This window comes from Calonectris borealis, chromosome 2 (assembly GCF_964195595.1).
Source record: "Calonectris borealis chromosome 2, bCalBor7.hap1.2, whole genome shotgun sequence".
Taxonomy (NCBI): Eukaryota; Metazoa; Chordata; class Aves; order Procellariiformes; family Procellariidae; genus Calonectris; species Calonectris borealis.
Genome location: NC_134313.1, coordinates 105279607 through 105303854, shown reverse-complemented (window position 1 = coordinate 105303854; position 24248 = coordinate 105279607). Strand labels below are relative to the sequence as shown.

Genomic DNA, 24248 nt, shown 5'->3' with positions numbered 1-24248 from the left:
TGGTTTGGGTTTTTTTTCCTTTTGTAACCGAGGTCTGGTAATTTGAGGCACGCAAAAGGTCTACTCATGTTGTATTTTTCCTTAGAAAAGTGGGTGCCCATTTGTAGCACTACTGGTAGCCTCTTTTGGCTAACCAGAAGCATCTGCAGCTCCGTCTCAGACACTGGGAGGGCAGAAGAAGAGCTGCTGAAGCTCAGAGAGGTCTGCAGAACTGCAGCCTTCTCATTCTGTGACGCTCATCACTTCTAGGTGTTCCCCCCAATGCATGCATTTTCAGTGGAAGAGTGCTTCTATCACGAATTTGCCGGGGGAAAAACCCACCACCACCAATTGTCCTTGTGAGAGCAATCACTATGCAGATGCAGGGGCCATTTTTTAACATGAATAGCTCAGGCATTCGAATAATGTTCCCAAAAGACAAAGATCTATTAGAGCATGAATTAAGCAATCGCCAATTTTTGTTTTTACATTAGGTCCATTTTTCAAGCGTTCAAATGTGCCAAAACCCTCAGGAATCTCACTGGCTGTTGTTTTTCTCTTCTTGTATCACTTAAGCTGAACAATTTCTTTCTAATACTTTTTTTAAAAAGAAATACAAGAGAGAACAGATCACACTACGGGCTCCTGAGCTCTAGCACATCTTGACAAAGAGTACAAAGGAAGGAACTGGGAACATTTAGCTCCGTAAGCACATTTGCAGCAGCCTCATTAGCAGTACCACAAACGCCTTTGCCGGGCTGCTGCGGCTTGTGCAGGTATTTTCCTAGCACACCACTGCAAAGAAATCACCTATTTCAATTGCTGATTATATTAATTTTTCTGTTTCCATCTTCATTGAACACCACCCACTGACAGATACTCCCCAGGCCCACAGACACACTTGCACTTTATTTAGTTATGCAGAAAAAGCAAGGCAAGGGGGATTTTTCTTATCTTGCTTGGGACCTGACCGCTTGTGAGAAAGGGGAATGGCAACTTCTAGAAAGAAAATTCAGAGACAGCAAGAGACATGGCGTCTGCAACTTTTAGCAGGAGTGATGCAATATTAAGCAGGGGGCAAAAGGGATGGAAAGGACAAAAAAAGCATAGCACTCAAACAGTCAAGGATGAGTCCCAATTCCTCCCCGGAGAGCAGTGATACACGTTTTTGAGGTATGCTTCCAAAATGATGATGAATCGCCCTTTCAGACAGTGTGCAGAAAAACTCTGTCCACACTGCAAACAATTCACTGAGTGAAAGCACGCAGCATGAGACCTGAGGACAAAGTAAATGAGGAATAAGAGAAGACAGACTACTACATTTATGTTCCGTCTTTCGTGGTCTTGCGGAGATGTCCATCATATTGTTTCTAGACACTCAAGGTGCGTGTGCTGCTGGTCACCAAAACCAGCCCGACAAGGGAAGCAGAAAGGATGGCTCTGTGAGCAGTGGTGGAGATAAAGATGACTCCTCTGCTTCCTTCCTAGGTCTAACCTAGAAGGTCTTCGCCTTATCGACCACCACCTGAGGACAGCTAGAAGATACCCCACACAGCAAGAGCAATGCCACCAACTCCCTTGTCGCAAAGGACGAGGCAGAAAGGAAACCGGGAGAGGCCAAGGAAGAGGAAAGCCGGGAGCTGGTATCATCATCCCCTTTCCCGAGGGAATGGAGACAGCAACGGCGGAGGAGTGGGAACGCTTTCCATCCCCTCCTCCCTCAAGGCCACCACTAACTTCTGCTTTTCCAGCAGCCAGCGAGTCCAAACTGAAGGCAAACCTAGGATGTTGGGCTAAATCCTTCCGGCTGGAAAGCCAGATTGAATACCTCGGTGTCCTAACAGCTGGGATATGTACGGCAGCGTCCGTCAGGCCGAGCGGGGGCGAGGCGTCGTTTTTAAAGGAGAGCAGAGTGCATCCCCCAAGCGCTGGCTGGTGCAAATTTCGTTTTTCATTTGGAAAGGGCTGTTGCGCCAAACAGCAGAGGCCTGTCCCCAGGACTGCTCATAAATCAGAGCTGAAGTTGCATTTTCAGGGTCGTGAAATCTTCACTGGCTGACAGCAGCACGCTTTCCAGAACGGCTCCCTTCTGGACTTGGCTTTTCTCAGGGAGGCCATAAGCTACCTATACGGCTGTGCTTGTGGAGCTACCCTGTGGGACCAACTTCATGTGAAATACCAAAAAAGAGAAACTCCCCCCTTCCCAAAATACGATCTTCTAACGATGAAAAACCGTGATAAAAAGCTCTCAGTGGGCTTTCTTCCATTTGTTGGATTTATAGAAGCAATAGCAGCCTTAAAACATCTGCCAAATCATTCTACTTTTCAGTTTTGATTATCTGTCTTCTAGTTTGAGGTTAGCTTTAACTATACAGATGCAAGAAGTGAGAAAGCCATTCAGCTTAGATTTATTCTTAAGAAGTACCGGCTGTCTAAAACAAGGCTATAAAATGTAGGCTCCCTGTCTGGTTTGTTGTATGGTTGCATGGCTTTGTGCTATTAATTGCAACCTGGCCAACAGGTGCTTGCCAATATCTTTATATCCTCACCATAAGGAAGGATTATATTTCCATCTGGATAAAAGGGTGACGCTGTCTTCTAAAAAGAAGTTAAGAGCAGCACAGAGAGGAAGTCCGCTGTGGCATGACAAGTTGAATCACTGCTTACTAATGAGAATATGCCCTCTTTTCTGCTCTGACAGACCCAGAGAGGGAAGGGGAAAGTGGCAAACACGATTTTTTCCACATCCACTCCTCTTGGTCAGGTGTCAGATGGCTATGAGCTGGACCCACCAGGGACTGTTTTCCTTCCAATTCCATGGACTCACCCAGCAATGGTGGCAGCCCTGTTGTTTAAAACAAACTCGCAGACTGGGGGACCCCTACCAAGAAAAGCACTTACGCACACACTGCAGGTATATGAGAAGTCCCACGCTATGTACTTAGAAATTAACCACGGGCTCACTCTTGCTGTACAGCATCTGAGCATCGCTGCGAAGGACTTGCCCCGCTCTGTCTGGAAAAGCCTTCCTCTCGGCTTCTTTATCCCTTCATCTCCTTCCTGTCATCAATGGTGAACGCCTCTTTTCAGTCTTTTCCTTTAGCTCTTCATTTCTCTCTTCTTCCCATCTTGCCTTCTGTGTAACTGCACAACCCTATTGCCTCACGATGTTAACTATTTGTGAAGCTGGGTGCATGAGAAGTGCTATATAAGACTGTGATGTTAAAACATAAAGCCCCAACCTGAATGCATCTGCAGCTCGCTGGACTGACTGCTGCCCCCTGAAGTTACAAGAGTTTGATCAACAAGGCTTTCTACTCCCTGAGGGGTTTGCAAAAGGTATTCATAGCTTTTGGGAAGATGAAAGGACTCTGATAGATACCTGCGGTGGCCAGCACCTGGACCTGGAGTACTTGAGCTCGTTATCCGAAAGCAACAAAACCAACTGATCCATGGGAAGCAAATGGTAACACGCTCCACGTGTTACCGGGGTGCACAAATAGCTCAGGGGCATGTTGGTGCCTAATTATGGTGATGTGGAGATGTACAAAAATACTGAGACAACAATTGCTTTAGAGAAGAGTTTGACACTTGTTCGTCAAAAGGGGATTTAAAAATCCCAACATACGCCTCAAGGCCTTTGAAAATCAGACCCAAAGTGCCTACTTGAGATCTCATTGAGAAACGACACAAGCCAACTCTTGTGAGCAAGTCTCCTGGCACAGACAACATGTTGACTATGTAAACCAGCAGACAAAACATTGTGTTTTGCCTGTAAAATGAGGGAGTTCAGACCATTCACCTGTTCACAGGCTCTGATCAAATTCTGTATTGGAGCACACAAGCCATACACAACCTCTACCGTCTCACTGCAGAGCGATACAGTGAAAGGCAAGGCAGCATTCACTGTATCTTCAATATTAACTTATTTTCCCAAGAGGAAAACAAATTCTGGCTAGTACCGGTTACCTAGATAAAAAAGGAAAAACCCTACAACTCCTTTTCTTCCCTTTTTCTAACTGATTTATCTACCTCACGTCAAGAGTGATCGTGAAGAAAATTCTTGGCATATTTTGCGTCAAAAAACTGAATAATAATCATGACTTTTGAAAGTGCTTACTAGACTATTCTGTGCATTTGAGCATTTTCTTTCACCCTTTAGTCCAGTCTTCTATGGGAGTAAATCATTCCCTTTAATTAAACATTCTTGAGTATTTGGATTTTATCTCAGAGATACACCGCGCCCTGCTTGTAAAAATTCCATCTCAGGCAGCCAAAGTGCTTGACTTACTCCAAAGGTGAGTTATTAATTAGAATATCTATAGACCATATATTTATAATCTGGTGCCATCCCTCCGTGGGGATCCCAAACTTTTATCTGCCAGATTACTTACCTGCAGCTGAAACAGAGCCATCGCTGGCTGGAATGTAACCCCCATCTTGTGCAACTCCTCACCACCACTTTTAAGAAGAATGGGAGATAGGTCCAAATGGAGGACGTTTTTAAGATGTTCTGGACGTAAACCCCTTGAATTAAATTCACCTTGCTTAAAATATGGCTGTAGCTATCTAACTCTGTGGGTTTCCTGAAATCCCCATTCATGTCATCTTGCTCCATTCAGAGAAATCCTCACTCTAGTCATGAACTCCTGCAAATGCAGAAGTGCCAGCAGGATGTGATTTTGCTCCCCAAAGTGGTCCCAGGTTTCACCCTCACCTGGCACGGCGTGCAGCTTCATAACGCCCGACGCCAGCTGGGGCACCGGCCCCGTTCTGACTCAGAGAGGGGAGCACCCTGGTCTGAAATCACCGAAGGCAACGACAACTCACAAAATACTTCCTCGAGCCAAGGGGTAAGAGCCAGTGCCAGCCGTGAGCTCACCAGCACCACTCCCCGGCACCACTCGCTTGCCAATCTTCTGCAGCATTTTTAGCTCGCTAGGTGCGCCGGCTCATCCCATTCTCAAAACTTTTAGCAATCGAGAACAGCAATAGCTTGGGGCTGCCACGGCAGCCAAACACCCAAACAGGCGAAGGCAAAATGTGAGAGAGAAGAATATTGCGTTACTGGGCTCATTAGCCCTCACAAGCAACTTGAAGCGCTCAAAACTGTACTGTTCCTAAGTGCAGAAGGGAGGGTGCAGCCATCCCACAGCAGGAAATCCTGCTGGCATGAAATACGCCTGGGAGACAGCCGCAGGAGTCTCCAGTGAGCAAGCCCCACGCAGATGATGGAGAGGTGATAAGGAGCCAGTGGCGCCTTCCAGCACCAGGTTGGGGCAAGACTCTGCTGCCACGGGCAGCTGCCAGCACCCGCCAGGCTTGCCCCTTCCGTGGGTCAGCGTAAACCCCCGCGGCAGCCTGCCACGCTCAGCACTGCCTGCCCTTTCCCGGGCTCAGGTTTGGGAGAGGAGAGTAATCTCATACGCCGGCGGGCGTTGAGCACGCTGCTGGGTCCCAGCGCAAAGCTCGTCAGCTTTACATGCGGCCCTCTCCAGCTCCAGAGAACAGTCAACAGCCTGGAGGAGCCACTAGAGCCAAGGAAAAAATTGGTCTCCAACCCTGGACTTCATGTCACACCCACAAGAGACTCCCAGCCTCCTACACCACCGCTCTCCTCATCCAGCACGCTTGCCTTGGAAACCTTTGATTCTCGGACCCTTCCACCTCCTACAAGAAGAGATGGAGCAGCAGCAAGGAAGCTAACGTTGCCTGGAAAAAAAGATAAACACGCTCCGGGTGCAGAGAAAGCAACCTCCTGGCAATTTTGCTGGGGAACCGTGCCATGAGTAGCGGATGCTTGCCCCACAGGTATGTGGAGGTATTAGTGTGAGAAAATCTCCTGGTCTGGGAAGCAGGATGCTAGCGAGAGGGGGTTTGAAACGGAGAAGGGAGGAAGAGACCTCTTCCGCATCCTCCTCTTGTCAAAGGTAAAGGGGAAGAGCTTTAACAAAAGCAGAATTTAAGCAAACTCCCCCAAAGTAGTGGCATAAGAAAGACCTGACTGCCCACATGGGGAAAAAAAATAATGCAAAAGGGTAGTGCAAGAGGTCAGATCAGTTTTATGAGGGGTTTCCCTGAGTCAACACAATTAAAAACACTGGGAAATATTAGAGGGAAAAGCTTGATCCAAAATCTCTCACCTGAAGACGCTCAGATACTGTTTGAGCTTATACGTCGGTGTGAACTTCGAAGCTTGGGCTCCTTTCTGTATAACATAGTGGACTGAATCAAACCCAACCCAAACACCTGCAACATCTGGAAATACGTTGATTGAGAAATGCATTTTAGAGCTTTTGTCAGTCACCGATTTATCAGAAGTTACTCCCTAGATTTCCTCCTCCTCCTTTCTTTTATTTATAAGTACTTTTGTTTTTAAAGTAGTTCTTTATTTATAAGTACTTACTATTCCCCTTATTAAAAATATTGATAAGTATTTTCCTTCTTTTTCGGAAGTACTTTTCATCCATCCATCCAATTCTGGTCTAAGTCAGAAGCTTTTAAGTACTTCCTCAAACAGGTAACACTGGCTGGGATGGCAGTGTCAGCACGGAGAAGCTTTTTCTGGCCCTCTTTATGTTTCTGTTCTTTTTGGAGAAAAGGATATTCAGGTTGTAATAAAAGGACTGAAAAATACATTAATCTTTATTAAACCGGTAGAGCCAATTGACAGGGCTAGGGCTGGCTGCTTCCTCCCCTCTCCCTTCATGCCCTTCCGCAGTTTCCTCTCCTCTCCTCTTTTCTGACACTTGTTTTTGTTTGGAAGTAGCGTGCTCACTCCCGACCGGGACAGGGGATGAGAGGGGAAGTGTCTGGACGCATTTAGTCCAATTAAATGTTGGCATCACATTCAGTCTTTCCAAAAAGCACGTAGGAAACTTTAAACGCCAGGCTGGCTGCTGCGAATTGATGCCTCCCCATTTACATTTCCTTGCATCAAGCCGCAAACAGAGTAGGTATTAATTGTCATGAAGCGTGTCTGCCACAAACCCCTCTTTCATACCGTTCACAAATGTTCTGCTAAAACCTTTCATCTTTCAGCAGATCACTTCCATAATCCCACGTCACTGAGGAGTTTTGGCAGATGTAAAGAGCGAACCGTGTTTGCGGCTGACAACTCCCCTCACTTTCCTTCTTCAGCTGCCGCAGCAGCACACAAATTCTGTAGTGGCATTCCCTGCCCAATGTCACCTCAAACTCGCATCGTTCCTTCGAATGACGTGTTTGCTAACAGGGTTTTACAGCAAATAAACAAACGCACACGAGCCCCGCATGTGTGGTCTGTGCATCATCTTGAGCCATCCGGTCTTTCGACAAGCCGCTGCTCCCACAGGAAGAGATGTGGCATAAACCCAAGCAGCGCGAGCACGGCGGCAGCGCCTGCCTCCCTCCCACAGACAGTGCCCTGACACCCGTGGGTCCCACGGCGTCCGGGCAGTGATAAAACCTGGGCTCCACTGCACAGGGGGTCACAACTCCGACAGAAGGCACTGAGAGTTTAACTTCTGGGTGAGAAAGAAGCAGCTGAGGAGGGACAGGCACAGTTGGCTCCCTCCCGCTACTTTCTCTTTTTTTGTTTTAAACAACTAAATCTTGTTCTTCCCACTCCTAAGAAAAGTCCTTTAAAAATCAATGAGACTAGTCATATAAATGAATTAAGGGTCAGTTTACAGCGTTATTAAATTAAATGCTTTATATACAGTAACTGAAGAGTTCAGTAGAATTCATGAAACTAGATTCAGACCTCAGATGTTTTCCGGAGTGGCTGGAAGGGCTTAAGGAACTAAACAGAAGAAACTCAAAAAGCCTCGCTTTGCTCAGCATTCACTGCAACCAAACCAGCGACATACTTCCACATTACTGCTACGGCTCTGCCCTCCGACATGTGTTCACAGCTCTGATTAATCCAACCACAAGTTAAGGACTAAGAGTACTGAGGCACGTCCCCAGCTGATTTGAGTATAAACTGCATGTCTGGAATCTGACTGCACAGATCGGTCCACGGCCACCGCTTGCCAGCTGAACACTTGCTAAGTCGTGCACCGACAGAGCAGCAATCCGCTCATGCCGTATTCACGTTGCTAAGAGCAAGTGGATGCTCTCGCCCTGTTTTTAATAAAGGTTTGGTCCATCCAGTTTAAAATACATTCTAAGGCACGCTCACGCGCAGTAATCTTTGAGGACAGGAAAAATCTCCTGTCACTTTTCGGTTTTGGAGAAGAAAGAGTGCTCACCACAGAGCACCGAGATAAACGACCTCTGCTGCTCGTTACGTGTTTTGGTACCTGCACAATAGGGTGGCCCCCTGCAGATGCCTTCACAGCCCCTCGACTGCCTTCCGTCTCGTAATGAGCTCGGTGGTGGGATTTCGGCTGCACTTCAATACGCAGTTCATAAGGTCCTGAGTGAGATGGCAGCTGCCAATCAAGGGCAGGCAGGGATGGGCTATAATGGAAAGGAAAACGTATTAAAAATTAACATCAAGTACACTATCACAAACCACAAGCATCCAGCACTATTACTTTAGAGACCATGTTTCGCAGTTCATCCTTCACCATCTTACATTTAAAATTTCATCAATATGGATAATGCCACGACATAAGTAATTTAGAAGGTAATGGTTATTTTATGAAGATTTATGGGTCGAGCATATCTGATGGCCCAGATGCTATCCTGTTTGCAAACAAAATGGAAAAACGTTAAGACACAGCTTACAAATATCTTAATATATTGATTCTTGAACCAAAAGGAGAAAGGTAGGCAGAAAGACACAGAGGAATTTAAGGAAGAGGATTTCTGCTGTGGAAGTGAATGCCAAACCAGCTTTGGAGGAGTTCTGCATATAATGAATCTAACGGATTTCACCAGATCTGCTCAGTTTACAGGGGGCAGAAAGAAGAAGAAAAGCCATTTCCCAGCTTCCTTCCCAACACAAAACACATCAAGAGAGGCTCAAAGCGAAGCCGGTCTCTTTCTGGTTCATGCACTGCAAGGGAGCAAGCTCTGAAGTCAGAACTTGCTTACAAATCCTACTAATGATGACGCGCAAGCCAGAAGAAAATCCAGCTCGCTCTTCTGGCCCTGTATTGACTCTGCAATTAACCAAAACATTACGGACTCATTACCATCGCACAAGCAAGCTGGCCTGACAGCACGCGATGGTGGGGAAGCGTCATTCTTAGAAATCCACTTCCAGTGTAAAACCACACTTGAAAATAGTCAGGAGAGCTCGGCTGTAAGAAATGCCAGGTTGATGCTTTGGGGTAAAAAAAAAAGAAAAAGAAACAAACAAGCACTGTTGCAACAGTGTTAGTCGTGAGACAAATTTATTGATCTTAAAATCGAAGCAAAAAGCTTCATGATGAAAACACTAATTTTATGTCTAGCGTATATTCTGTCCTTTGGTGAATTCTCCTCACCAGATGTCCTTCAAAAGCCTTTACAGGTTGTTAAAAGGCACAACCGCAACATACTACTCTGTCCTCTTACATCAAACTTTATTATCTCTCCCATCAGCCTGGAGAGGACGACCAGCAAGCAGAAAATCACAATCCTCGACTCTTTTGTTGTCGTCACGGACCGGGGCTACCCGCCATGGTGAGAGGGCTCGTCCTGCCGCAGCGTGCAGATGAGGAAGCTGAAGGGCTAATTAGCTCTCGCCCCGGTCTGCAAGGAGGCTGGCCGCTCGGGATTTACCAGTTCCCCGCCTCGCTGCTATAGCCCTGGTGCAAGGACAGTCTGAGCAGCGTGAATCACGGCCGAAATGAGCTGGCTGGGAGGGAAAGGATGCAAAAGAGCTTCTGCACTGGATGCGTGTATTACAAGCGTATATTCAGCTAGAGATTGAATAACTCCATTCTACCGTCCCCGTGACCCACACGCTACCCCAGCACGCTTTCGCCTCCGCAGGCATCACAGCTTTCACATCCCCGAAAGCATCCCTGCTGTCTCCCACTGCGGGCCAGAGACTTTAACCACTCACACTGGGGTTTCTTTTGCTTTGCCTTTTTTTTTTTTTTTTTTTTTTAAAAGTGCTTATCCAGCCCTTTATCACCGACACATCTAACTTCTGTCTGCTAGCGCACATGTGCACGTACACTGATGGGACTTCAGGTGGTGCTAAGTTTCTCTACATTATCTTTCTTCACTGCTTATAAATTTGCCGATTTGAGCCATGTGATTTGAATGCCTACAGACATGCGCTACAGGGGTCAGCTGGAGCCACTAAGTCCCAGCCCTGGGTGAGGACCAGGACCGCCCTCACTCCCTGGACACCTCCTGCTACTCCAGCACGGCTTGCTGGCGAGTCGCAGGCTCCAATCTTCCAGCTACTCTGCTCTCCAGCCCTCAGGACACAGAGCATCCGCAAAAATAACAGAAGGGGAGAGAAGAAAGTAGCCATACAGCTCCCAGCTCAGCCCAAATGGGAGCTCATCCAAAAGAAAGATGTTGCCTCTGTGAGGGCTCCCAGCGCCCATGAACATCTGGATCCAGCAGGAGCCAGCAGGGCACCCTCTGCAGAGGCAAGGCCATGCCAGGGACAAATCCTGAATTTGGCTACTGCCCCCCAAGCACGGGAGCCCCAGCCTTGGCTAGAGGCAGGATGCTAGGTCTTCTGAGCTCCTGAGCAAGCCTTTCCCCCAAAATGGCCAGGGCCCACCTTGGGGGCGAGAAGAAGCTCTTCCGCTACTAGACACTCATACAAAGAGCGAAGAGATGGCAAAAAATTACAGGCAATTGGGTATTGTATATAGCCACTATTCTTTGCCTAGCACATTAGGTACACATACTTTAGTCTGAAAAACTCTCAAAAAAAAAAAAAAATTCTGGATAAACCGTATTTGACTAATGATAAATGACAAAGAGCAGAGCAAAACAGCTGTGTCTCTCCTGGTGATGATCAGCACACATTTTTAAACAGATGTTTCTGGTTTTAAGTAAATTCTCACTTGATGGATCTTTTTTTTTCTGAGGACACAACATCTATCAGATTAGAAATTTTTAACACTTAATTAAAAAGGACAACTCTGACCGGCATCATGTAGCCTTCAAGTGAAGAGGCATTTTTTTTAAGATACATGGAAGTAAGTAATAGTTCCGTAACTAATTACATCTCTTTAAAAAACAAAGAAAAAACCCACAAAAACCCCCTTCAAATCAGCACCTGAAAATGTCAGTATAATTAGGTTGTAAAATTCATGTTCTCAAATAAAGCCTGAAAATAAAAACACAGTTTGGTGTTTGCCTGCAATCTATCATTGAAATTCCAAAATACCACCTGCCAATTATAAATTGACAATTAATGGCAGTTTTCCTGATAAAGGAAGCAGAGTGATGCATTTAACAGTGTCATGGGCTGGGGCTGTCAGAGCTATTTCCTATGTTAGGTTATCTTCGTCATGCACTTAATTTCCTGCGGCTAAACGTGGTTAAAGGAAAAAGTCACCAAGCAAATGGTGTAGTGGTAAAATCAAATCTGGTTGCTGCAAATAAACCTCATCAATTTGAAAAGGCCCACACTATCTCATCTAGCCAGCATCACGCGGAGGGGAGAAGAGCCCCTCCACAGGGGTCAGGAAGAGAAATAGAAGTTCTTCACGCAGTCTTCCTATCAAACACACATCGGTGTATTTCCCTCAGATCGAATTTTCCACCAACTGAAAACCTGTCCCATTCCTTTCCTCGCCATAATAAATCTAACTGTAGTCCTCCTAAATGCTGTAATGAGGGATGGTCGTTTCAAGGCGGGTTCACAAAACCTGGTGTTAGGCTGTAGAAAACTCGCTCAGTGTAACTCTGTCCTACATAAATCAGATTACAAAACAGATGAATAGTGATTTATTTTGCATACACCAGATACACAATATGATTAAATCAAAAACAGATTATCCAGTCTGGCTGACTTCTGCCTTTAGCAGAAAGATTTATCAAGTTACAAAAAAAAAAAAAAAAAAAAAAAAAGAAAGATACTAAGCAGCACACTGGAGTATAGACAGGGAGGAAACAGAGCCAAAAACTTCTACTAAACTTTGTGAAGGTGTTTAAGCCCCATTTTCACATGACTGCTATGCATTTGGGAATTAAATTACCATTACACTCTCTAAGCTACTAGATGCCCAAGGCCACTTGAAAAAGAGATTTGCAAACATTTTTGTCCTTAACTAGGCTGCTGTGCAAAAGGTGTCAGAACAGCTGCTGGTCTTGCCCAAGGACTAACCCTGCTCGTTGGCCAAGTACCATGGCATGGAGTCACCTACCCCAGATAGCTGCCTGACAGCAGCGTAAGCCACTGCCTGGAAGAGCAGGACGGTAAGTGTGCTTCAGCGCCTATAGTAAAGCCAGGGACTTAGGAGGAGTGTGGCTGAGACTGGGTGCCCTGCACTGAACTTATTTTTTCTAACAGGGAGTGTTCCTTCAGAAACAAAAACATCAACTAGAGAAACCACAGGGCTGCTGAAACTTTTACCAGGCTGCTAGCTTGCCCCTGCTCCAACTGTGCACCAAATGCAAATATGGTTACAATTCATTATTTATTACCCGTGTCTCACATCAAAGCAGATGCCTGTTAAAGATCCCTGTGTGTTTTTTCGAAGAGTAAGAAAACAACAATGATGCCTATGTGTCCACCAACTTGGTTGTGGTCAGAAAAATGTACCTGCTTTATACTTCACCTATGAGTTAACGTGGGCAGATTTTTCTCTCTCTTTTTTTTTTTTTAATTTCCCGTCTGACAATTGAGCAATCTAGTTGCGAGCTCTTAAAATAGATGCTGTGTCCCACCCCAGACTTGGCTGTATTTTGCTGGCATGTGGAGCAAGTAGCTCCTCTGTGGAGTGCATGCGGCGCACTGGAATTCCTCACGCTGAAGTCTGAAAACATGAGTTGTCGTCATACTCCCAGATAATACTTAACACTACCGTCCCGAAATTTCACATTCAGAGATCGATTTGCATGGGAAATTTTGCATTTGTTGGCTTCGAGAAAGAACAAGAAATTATTGCCGCAGGAATGGAGATAACAAGTGGCTGGCATCGCATCTCTGCTCCTTCTGAATGCAGAATCACGCGGTGCTAAAACGAGCTGGTGAAGGAAGGCCATTAATAAGATGCTCACAAGGGTATTTGAATTAACTGAAAAACAGTCAGCAGAAAGCGTGGGGAGGATTAAATCAAACAAACAAACAAAAAAAAATCCATTTACCGAGACAGGCTTCCAAGCAGTCTTCAGCCTTATGGTACAGCAACCTAACGTAATCAAAAGCCACCGCTACGTGGTAGCAAACCAAACTTGTTGAAGCATCTAAATATCCCCATCCAGCATGAATGCAGCAGGAGAGAGAAAAAGGTTAGAGGCATTGTGGGCTCTTCCCTGTCCGCGCCCCCCGCCCTCCAGTTAACACTAGTGACTCCCAGGAGATGGTCACCGACACAGCCCCAGGTCCCCATCTCACTGGGTCTTGCCCAGACAGCCCTGCCTTTGCTTGCCTGAGGAACTTCCCCTCGCTCACCATAAACACACAAGTTTGCCATGGTCAGCAAATCCAGTGGTGCTGCACCGGTGACTATCTCATCTTAAGATAGCTGGTGCCCTTTTCCACCTTCAGAAAACCCCAATTTCTTGAGAAACGCAACTTCTCCCAAGTAAGGTTGTCCTCTATCTCGTGATCTGGACCAAAACATCTATTTTCAAAAAAAAAAAAAAAAAGCATCAAGAGCATCTGAAAGGTCCACAAATCAAAAGAAAGAAGGAAAAAAATATGCAACATTCTAAAATCACGATTTCTAAGGAAATCATATGGTTTGGGGCCTCAATGAATGATTTTTGCATGCTTGAGTTTAATACCGTCACAGTCACAAAAGCGGAATCCAGAAAATATACAAAAAATAAACAAGCCCATTGATGCAGACTTTTGGCTTTTACCAAATGCGCTTTTGCAACTGGTAGACAGGTATCCAGCCATATGTTCTCTGGGTGCAAACTACAGCCTCCATATGTAAAACTACATGACCCCGTGTCTGTGAGGTCAAGAACATACACGTATATTTTTGAGGCTGAAAAAGAGACTGCAGCTAAAGAAAATGTGGCTTTTAACGGTTTAAAAAAATAAACTGTACAAGAGGGAGCTTTTATAAGCCACCTGGAACTGGGTGTCTATTCCTGGAAACTCCTTTTGGTGTGGTAGACCTCATACATGCCATATGCCCAACCAACAAACCCAACCATTTCTCTACTCCCTCCCCTGAAAAAACACAACGTTTAATGAAAACTCAAGTGTTGCAGGCCAACACACTTCTTGGATTTAAACTGATGACACTTGAAATAACTACAATGCATTATTTTTCAACGAGTATGAAACTGTCTCCAGGAAATTTCAGGTTGTGTTTAGTCAAATACAGCGGCTAAAGAGGAAGTCATAAAAAATGGGTAAGATAGTCAGCAATCCGGCACTTCCATAAGTGCCTATACTTTTTTTTGTAATATAGGATGATTTGGGACATGCTAATGAGTGGGTAAAAAACAAAAATGGGAGTTTAGTTTTGGAAATAGTCACTAACACTGCCGCCATACCCGAGGGCAGAAGTCCAGTCCTGTACTTCCATTTTGGCTTTGACATTTTTGCCCATGAGAGATTCTGCGTTACACAGCGTTGAGGAGCGATGGAGAAATGTCACAGAAGGAACACAACTGAGGCAGCAAGGGCTTGAGAAACACAGAGCATCACCAGCTTATACAATAACTGCCTAGTAGAGTGCTTCTTTTTAAACTACTTGAAACTTGGAGCTAAAAGCTAAAGCAGAATTTCACAAAGACCACCTCCTGACTCTCCACGTAATGATTTACCTCCAGTAGTTTTTGAGGCAGATTGGTGCATTTAGGTAACCCATTTTAGTCTGGAAAAGGTACGATTCCCATCGCTACCTCAAGGTTTGTTCCAAAGCTTCCCCTGAAAATCTCTGCTTGGTCTCTAAATATTTTCTACATCCAAAGATTTGGCATGAGGCCCTGGGCTGCAACCCAAGCACCGCAGACAAATCCCCAGCAGACCTGGGTTACCCCGTGCAGCGTCAGCCGCGGCTGCGGGGTCAGGCTCTTCCCTCCCACCCCATCTTGTGATCCTCAGCACCCGCCTGCCGAGTCCCCTGCAGGAACAGAGTCGCCCGTCCATAGCCCCTGAGGGGGATGCGTGAGCCCAAACCCGCTCCAAAGAGCCCACAGCCCGGGGACCGGGCCGAGCCTCCGAGCTCACAGTCCTCTTAAGCCACCAAGAGAAGCACGAGGCACAGAAAGGCTGTGTTTCTGTTACGGCAGGCATTATTACTCTCTTATTATATACTCTTATTATTCCCTTGCGCCAGGACTTGAAAAGCCTAAAGCAGATTGAGCTTTAATTATGACAAATGAAAACAACATCAGTTTTAGCAACAATACAAAAAAGCAGTTTCCCTTTTAGACTGATGCCCGCTGTAAAACCCCGGGAAAGGAGACGGCACCCGGCCGACGGTCTGCCTGAGCCTGCTCCCTCCTGCCCCAAAGAGATGGGAATGCAAGAGAGGGAGGGAAAGGCGTCAGTGATTTTCCAAGGCACGCTGGCTTTTGATGAAAATTGTACCGCGTATTCAGGAAGAGACAGAGGAGGTAATCAAATCTGGTTATCTCGCAATCATTATGACCGGGTAGATTTTGGAGCCCGAGTTGTTTGTTGGAACCCACCCCTCCAGCCCTTGCGTTTGAAATAGAACAGATGTGTAACATAACAGGAAAAAAATCCAGCTCTGTTGTGACAAATTCTTAACCAATTTTTTTGGAAAGATTTAAAATAACATAGTTTCTGTTGCGTAGGCTGTGATCCTGTTGACGTCCGTGTTCAGTTGCCCAGCACTTTCATATACATAAAACGAGAGGTATTTTTGGTGGAAGGAAGCACGGTCAGTCTATCTGATTGGTAAAATAACTTAAAATCACATTTCGACAGTAACTTCCAACTGCCCTAGAGCACGAGTTAATGAGATCACATGGAAACATATTGCAAACCAGGAAACATATTTTATACAAGACCAAAACAGTGGAAAAAAATGTTAAATACACAACGTAGTGGGGCTCCGTTTTGTACGCTTCACCTTTCTTGTTTGTGTTAGCGCACAGGCATGCCGGGTGCCTCCTGACGGACTGCAGCAAAGGGCCTACGGGCCGCTCGCTGCAACGGAAAGATAAAAGCCTGTTTGGTCAAACTGTCCTATTACTGCCCTTGAAGTCTTCGGGAAAAGGCAGCCCCCCGACGCAAAAGCCCATGGCCGGCTGAACGCGGGCTACTGGGCACTTCAGTGGGAGAACATAAAAGGATTTTTTTAAGTACGCAGAAAGGCTCTGAAGGATTTGCCCGGTGTTAAAAGTCGCTATCCCAGCTCCGAAAGGCAGTGAGCGCGTACCTCTGGGTGGCTCAGCCAGACCCAAAGGGGTTGCTGCACTTCCCAGCGCTGAGCTGAGGCAGGGTCCTGCAAGAAGCCTGGGCAATGCAGAGAGGAGGAGGAGGAGGAGGAGGAGGAGGAGGAGGAGGAGGAGGGGGACCACAGCACTACATGCTGTAACACGAAGGGCCACAGACCACTCAATCTCAGTTTTGGGAGACAGCACGTGGCAGAGAGGTGCTGGCTGGAGAAAAATGAGACCAGGGAAAGTATCGCTAAATAAAACATTTCAGCTGCGTGTCCACATCTTTCATTTTGAGAAAGACAGCTTTGCTGTCAAAAGCAAGAAGCCAGAAGTGCTTGGGGAAGAAGAGGAGTGGGGTGGCCATCACAACCAGGGACTGGGATCAGCCTGCAAACTTTTGGAAAGCCAAACTCTTTTCCTGCACCACGTGCCACTGTATATACAGCCTTTAGAAGACTTCAAAATAAAGACCATAACTGAGACCGAAAGAGAAAGCAATGGATGTAACTCAAATTCTGGCTATTCTGTGGTGCCTCCTACCTGGAGTCCTCTTGTGATAAATAAATGTGACCAGTATATTATCATCTGACAAATAAGGTTTTCTTCTTTAAACATAAAAATGGTGGGGAAAGGGGAAAAAAGAAAATCACTGTCCAACGCAGATAGGAAAAGAAGATTGGTAAGAAGCTTTCAGATGAAGCAAAGTAAAAGCAGAAATAATGCACAAAAGAACCGTATTCCTATTCTCTTTGTATTCACTGTCTATGAAGCGTAAATGTAAAAGGCCCTGTAACAGCCACAATTATGGGAACATCTCTTAGTTCTACAACAAAAACGTATTAAGACATGAGGAGATATTTAAGTAAAGTTAAAGGTTTGATGGTACCAAATTGTCCTGCTGCCTGACGAGCTTCTGAATACTTCATTTCCAGACTGCCCAGGCTGGGGCTTGTCCCCTGGGAAGTTGATAACTAATTACAACCCACCCGTGGACGACTCCTAGGACAGACATTTTAACCCTTCAAAGCTTTACTCGTGGTCGCCCCACACAAATGACGGAAGCAGTGTCGCAGGAAAGGGCTAAGTGGAATGAGTGGATGGGCAGATTTGGTGGGAAGCAGAGACGGGAAGGGGAGGGAGGGGAAAAAAAGCACGTAATAAAGATAGTAACAGGATTGCCCTCTAAGTCGGGGTCCCTTACCTCATGTAGGATGTTGGAGACAGAGACTTTGGTTTGGCCCACTGGTAGGGATGCTGTGGCACGGACAGGTACTGCTCGCAGAAGTTTCCTTTCCTGATGTGCTGAAAGCTGGAGAAGTCTTCCGGTGACAAATCGGCAGTTGGCGATATGGTCCCGTGATCCTCGCCAGCCGGTTCAGTTTTGAGAGTCATGGACGGGGTGTGGTCGATGGCGGTCTTCCTTGACTTGATGGGAATCCCGTCGTTCATATCTATGGTGCTGTCGGTGGTGAGGGCGTTGATGGCGGCGACGATGGCGGAGCTGGTGTACTGGTTGGTGTTGCCCAGCCACGTCTCATCTGTGACACTCACCCGCGGCGAGTTTTGCGGAGAAGGCGTGGGGGAGTGGTGCGGGGAGTAGGAGGTCTGCCGGCCGTTGAGGTTGTACTTTCTCTTGTTACAGGGAGACGGAGGCCTGGAGTTGCGAGCCCCCAGCCAGTTCTCCTCTGTGATGCTCGTCCTGGGAGACGTCGACGGAGAGTGCCTCGGAGAGTTGAGCAAAGTGCAGGCCACCATGCTGCGTTGGTAGCCTTCCTCCGTGTCGGTGGTCTTCGGAGAGACGCATGGGGACTGCCACGGAGAGGTCTGGGGTGAAGTGTACGGATACGAGTAGTTGGACTCGTAGGAAGACGCTTCGGAGTTGCAGCTCCTGGAAGACAAGCTACTTGCTGGACTCAGGCAGGACGGGTCTCTGTACGCCTCAATGTTCGGTAAGTTCAAAGTGGCAGTGGAAGGCGACCGCTTGGTGTTTGGGATGGCCTCCTCAACCTCATCGTGGAAAAACTGGTTGTTGTTATGATGAAGTCCCATGTAAGAAGTGATCTCAATTCTAGGGCTCTCCAGCGCCGGAGCTCCATTAGGCCTGATGTTTGGCGGCAGGTAATACTCGGAGGCCCCGCTGTCAATGTGTCCTCCGTATCCAGAGGGATGGTTTGTTGATGGGACAACTGAAATGACGGGATTTGATGTCTGAAGGCCATGACATGGAGTTGACAATGAGGAATGTGCCACATTTAGAGGCAAGCCAGCATTTACGTTTGAGGATGTATAATTATAGTGTTCTGGAAAACAAACAAACAAACAAAAAAGAATGATATGAAGTGCTGCACAAATATACTGACTTAGTAACATACCGAGCTGGAGTGGAGGGTCGGGGCACAACACACAAAAGCACAGCACTCCTTAACAACCCAGCCCACAGGCACGCCTCGCTAGGGGAGAAGCTGCAGACTAGCATCCTTGGAAATGTTACTAACTGAGCGGCACAAGACAAGCTATCTTGGGAGGGGGATGTACATGGACTGATTTTGTCTCGAGGACACTCTTCTCATGCAAACCTTCAGAGCAAAAAATCGAGTCTTCAAACAACGGTGCTTCAGCATTCGGAGACTGCAGTGCTGCTCAAGAGACATGTGCTTTTACGTAAGTGAGCCTGATTCCCTCCTCGAAAAGTTGGAATACACAAAAAACACAGGACAAAAAACAAAAGTGGAGGCAGACTAAAGCGAAGAACATGATCAACTGCGTTCTGTTAAAAAAATTATACACAACTGAAATTTCCATTACAGCAAGTTTCCAACTGGTTCCAGTTAACGAGGATTTTGGAACAAGACGGATCTATTGACCTGCTCTGGTTTCTGGGACCACTTATCCTCCAGCCCAACTGGCAGAGGCCAGGTGAAGGATAAACATGGATGTCTCACTACTCTGCGACAGCTGAAATTCCATTGAAATTGCTAGTTATTACGCGCGCCACGTCGAGCGCTGCCAGCAGCGTGCTCTTGGCCAACGGATTTAACAGCTCCGGGTGTATAAAAGCAACAACAGAGCTAAACAGCCAGTGTGAAAAATCTGGAAGGTGACAGATGACATCACAGACTTGCACCGATGGGCTCCCTGACCCAGCGAAGGGCAACAGCCCGCCCTTTGCACGCCTCCATCCCTGCTGTGCTACAGGGAACCAGCATCCCAAAGCCAGCCCGCAGGAGAGTGTCCCTGCCTCACCCCACTGTCGGCCTGATGAAGGGACCCCTTCAGCTCTGCTCCCCTGTCCCAGGGCCACGTGTGGGTCTCCTTTGCCACCTGGAGACACTGGTGGGCTGCGCACAGGGAGACAGACAGCCCTCAACTGAGGGCAACGGGATCAGGAGTCACTGACCCGGTGCCTTCTGAAGTAGGGAGTCTCTGCATCACCAGCACACACGGGCCAGGATCCCTAACGCCAGTATCTCTTGCCGTACTGTAAAAAGACAGCAAAACCTTTCTATCAGGGACAACAGCCGCTGAACTTTGAGTGATGCTTTTCTACAGGTTCCTCTCAGCAGGCTGGAAAGGCACTCGGCTCCAGCTCCAGCGCCAGCCCCCAGCTGTGCTTGCAGTGCATCAGCCTTCCCTGAGGTTTGTTACACCAGCGGCACTTTCCTGCAGGACAGAGGGAAACTCTGCATCTCCTCTGGCCACAGCTGGTCCATGATGGAAGCTTGTCCCCCTCTCCCCCAGGAGGCAAGCTCCCTGGGTGGTCACCCTTGCCCACCTTCCCTAAGGAGATATGGAAAAGCTTTGCTAATTACTGCAGCTGTTATTCCCAACAGGACCTGCTCCCCGGGAGCACTGTAGATGCAAACGAGCCTCCAAGCTGGTAACGCCAGCGTAGCGGCTATTCTCTTTCTTTTGTTTATCAGCTCAGCCCTCTCTGGTGTCATCCTCCGGCGATCCCGTGCTCGCCTTTCGCTGGCAACGACTCCAAGGCAAACGGTACTTAGGAAAAATTAATGTGCTGTTGCAATTTCACAGCAACTCTGCGATGTTCCAGCTGATGTATGTCAGGTAACAGTCAAAAACGATGAGCAACACCACCTTTTGAACTCGCTCTCTGGTCTGCCTTCAGAGACCAGCCATTTACTGAGGAAGGGTCATTAAATTACACTGGAGTGTGCCACAAATAAAACTGGATTATTCAAAACGTGCTGCAGCTTCACACGCTATTCAAACAAGGCAGAGAGGAACTACAGAGAAAGAGATGCTACTGTGACAAGGATAATCCGACTGCAGTGGTCACAGCGAGGCACAGATCTGCCTGGGGAATCAGAGTCCCCTCCTTCCAAAATTAGTCCCCTTTTGTTGCTGCCCTGCTACATGGCAGCACCACTCATAGCCACCACAACCACCACCCCTTCCCTCTCGCTCTTCATGAGAAAACAAACCCAAAGTGGTACAAGAGTGGTAAGACCTTCTCCGTTTCAGAAACTGGCTCAGAGAAGGGGTCCAGGCAGCGCCTTCAAAGCAGCCTCAACCCCTTGACTGCTTCCTCCAGCTCCAGAGGAAGGCAACGTCCCGGGCACCGCACTGCTGCCGGGACACTGGCTAGGCTCTTCTTCCACGTACGCCCCGCGAGCCCTTCCACAGCCCCTCGGCACGGTATGTAGATGATGGCACTGGCGACATGGCACAGCCAGGCGCCGCCTCCAGCCGGTCCCCACCGCACAGTCGGACGCCCCGGGCAGGGGCCACGGATTCCACAGGCTGCCCCGGCTCTGCGCCCACCAGGTGGGCTTTGCAGACAGGGTGCAACAGCAGCATCTGCTGACTGCAGAATCCATGCCTTTAGATCTTTCATTAAAAGTAAATAGGTAAACAAACAAAATAGCAGGGATAATTATTACCTGCGTGAAAAGTACTGTGAACCCAGCAGTTCTCTTAAAATCTAATGTATGACTAGAGTGAAATTCAAACAAACACTGAAATCTGCTGGAGATCTGCAGCCCAGGCTGAACAGGCAACATAAAGGCTCACACCAGCCTTTGGAATCCAGTTTTTTTTAAAAAAAAAAAAATTAAGACAGCCTCAAGTGCTCCAAGCAACAAGTTCCCCTAATGCACATAGCAAGGAATAGCCTCTTTTAGAACTATTATGCGTATTTTTAAAAAGTCAACTTTTAAAGGGCCAAGAAAAATAACGCGTCATACAACTTCTCACACAATAGTACTCAAAATTGAAAGAAGCAAGATCCAAAGCCTTCCAAGTTTCAGGCAGCGCGTAGAAAGCATGCCCACCAAATATAAAACCCCCAAAGCCAGAACTAGGAACAGCACCGAGTTCTTGGTTTGTGAGCTAAAAACCACCAGCTACAATTTCTGAAAAAGCACAATCTTCTCCACAACTTCCGCATTTACAAAATTCATCAAATGCACATACATAGTCAGCATTCGTAACATGCTGACGTTTTCCTCACCAGGGTGAATTAGACATGTAGAAATAAAATGCCAGTCTTGAGGGACGGGAGATGGAGGTGGCTACAAAGGCATACAACTGCATCACATAATGCAGCTGTGTAGGGTATTTTGACAGTGCTGATAGGGATGAAAGGAAGGTAACGTTTTAACAAGGAGTCACTGTCACGACCGTGATCCATGGAGGCCCCCAGGAGCAGTGCACTTACTACCAAGACAGTTTCAATACTGTATTTTAATATCTTGAGCCAAACCCCAGTATCAGACAGACCACTGCAGGTCTGCAACAGTTCTGTTCCAACAAATCCACACTTATGTTAAATATAACTAGGACAAGAAATTGGACCCCTTGATTTGTGAGCACATCGCATATTACATTTCACTTTGTGACAACATAAAAAATTCAGATTTTTTTTTCTCTAGCTAATTTCACAGAGCGAAGGTTTTATTCCTTTCTGTCATTAATGGGCTGTTCCTGCAAGGCAGGGCAGCATCAGTTTTTATTTACATTCTTTAAATAGGAATGCTGAATACCTGCAGCTCAGAGGGGCTTCAGAGAAGGTGAGGGCTATTTTACATTTCTAAAGATGAAGCCACATCTAGGTCTGTGTTTAAATTCATGCTTTCAAAATTGCCTAATGCTGTTAGATACTTTTCTCACTAGGACTTTCACACTTAATTTGCTTAGGCCCCTCCACTTTCCAGATGTCTAATTACTAGGACACTCATCTGAAAAGCTTGGAGTGAAACTCTTAAAACCGCATTTTTCTAAAAATTGAGAAGCTCCTAACAACTATTTGGACACTGACAATGTGCCGGAGAGCTGGGCAAGTGGGGAACATTCGGAAGGGGAGCACTACGCCTTCACCTGCATCCTAGCACGCTGCACTACGCAGGCAAGGATTTGGGAACCTGCTTCAATTTAAAGGCAAAAGATGAAGCACAGGCACAGAGACAGCCTGACTCTGAGGCTGCCTTAAATCATCTACTCGTATGAGAGCTTTTTATGGTGACCAGCTATCACCGACGCTGTAGCAGCCAACCTCGTACCAGGAAACGACAACTTTCTCTCCCTCTGTGTCAATTCCAGACTTGTTTGCCTCATTTCCACCTCAAGTATTGTTAAAAGTCATAAAAAAAGACAGCCGGACCGAGACACCAGAGTTGGGAACGGTGTGACCCGTGATAAATTCAGGCCCGTTATTTTTATTTACAGATGACCTTCAAGCTAAACCCTGAGCCTAACTAGCTCCAGCTCACGGGGGGAAGGGGAGGGGGGCAGAGGCGGTTTGTGAACTGGCCCATCTCTGTAATGTGCAAGCCCCAGAGCCCCACTTGCACCCCCCGGGGGCTTTGGGGGCGGTGAGGGCTGTGCGAGGGTGTCGCCCCCCGGCCAGCGCCGGGCAGCCTGCGAGGACGGCCGGGCCGGCGGCCACAGGCTGCTGGCAGATGGGGGCAGCCGTGCGAGCGGGCACCGCGGGGGTTTGAAGAGCTCAAACAATACCGAAGTTTCAAAAATTAGGCACCGGCTGCCTCCCGAGCCTTCTCCCCTTGCAGGCTCGCCCGGGTGCTGCATGGGCACCGAGAGGGAGAGCGCCGGGCGCCGGGGCAGCATTTCACTCCCGGCCGCCGCGGCCCCGCTCGCCGCTTCCCGGCGCGGCGGAGGCGACAAGCGCCGCCCGGGGCCGGGCCGACCCCGCCGGGCGGGACCGCCGGCTCCCCCGCCCCGCCGCCCCCGGCCGCGCTCCCCGCGGGGGGGGATAACCTTCCCCCCCGCCCGAACCGGGCTCGCAGGGAAGGGGTCCCCGCAGCATCCCTCCGCCAGCACCCCCGCAGGTGCCCCTGCCGCGACCCACCTCCGCCGCCGCCCTCGTCGCTGTGCTTGAACTCGAAGAGGAAATCGAAGTCAAACTCCTGCTCGGCCTCCACGCCCGTCATGGCTCCCGCCGCCCGCCGCGACCCCCGCCACGCTCCGGCACCCAGGCGGCGGCAGCGGCGCAGCCCCCGTCGGGCCCGCCCCGTCGCGCCCGGACACCTGCTGCCGGCGGGCCGGGCCGAGCTCCCCCCTCCCCGGCGGCGGCGGGCTGCGCGCAAGCCCCGGCAAGGCGCAGGACGGCGGCCGCTGCAGGCGGTAACGTGACCCCGGCCCCGACGGGCGGCCTACCTCGCTGCCGCCGCCGCCGCCTCTGATCCGCCCTCCCTCCCGCTGTTGATGTTTCCGGGTCGATGCAAACAACGGCGGTGCCCGGCCCCCCGCCGCACCCCTCCCGCCGGGGCTCTGCCCCTGCAGCGCAGCCTGCGCTCGCCGGCTCCCCGGGGGCGGGATGGGGGGGCCGGGGGTAGCCGGGCAGCGGGACTTCACCTGTTCCC

At 48.2% G+C, this 24248-nt stretch overlaps 1 protein-coding gene across 3 annotated transcripts in view; it reads right to left on the bottom strand.

The window, feature by feature from the left end:
• Positions 1-23879, bottom strand: part of NFATC1 (nuclear factor of activated T cells 1) — a 112325-nt gene extending 88446 nt beyond the window's left edge. For all 3 annotated transcript variants that reach the window (XM_075142847.1, XM_075142848.1, XM_075142849.1), the window contains exons 1-3: positions 23735-23879; positions 17612-18710; positions 8265-8424 (exon numbers count right to left, since the gene is read on the bottom strand). In XM_075142847.1, the coding sequence (XP_074998948.1) occupies positions 8265-8424; positions 17612-18710; positions 23735-23816 (1341 nt within the window). In that variant the 5' untranslated portion in view covers positions 23817-23879. The remainder of the gene's footprint in view (positions 1-8264; positions 8425-17611; positions 18711-23734) is intronic.
• Between the last annotated feature and the right edge of the window lie 369 nt (positions 23880-24248).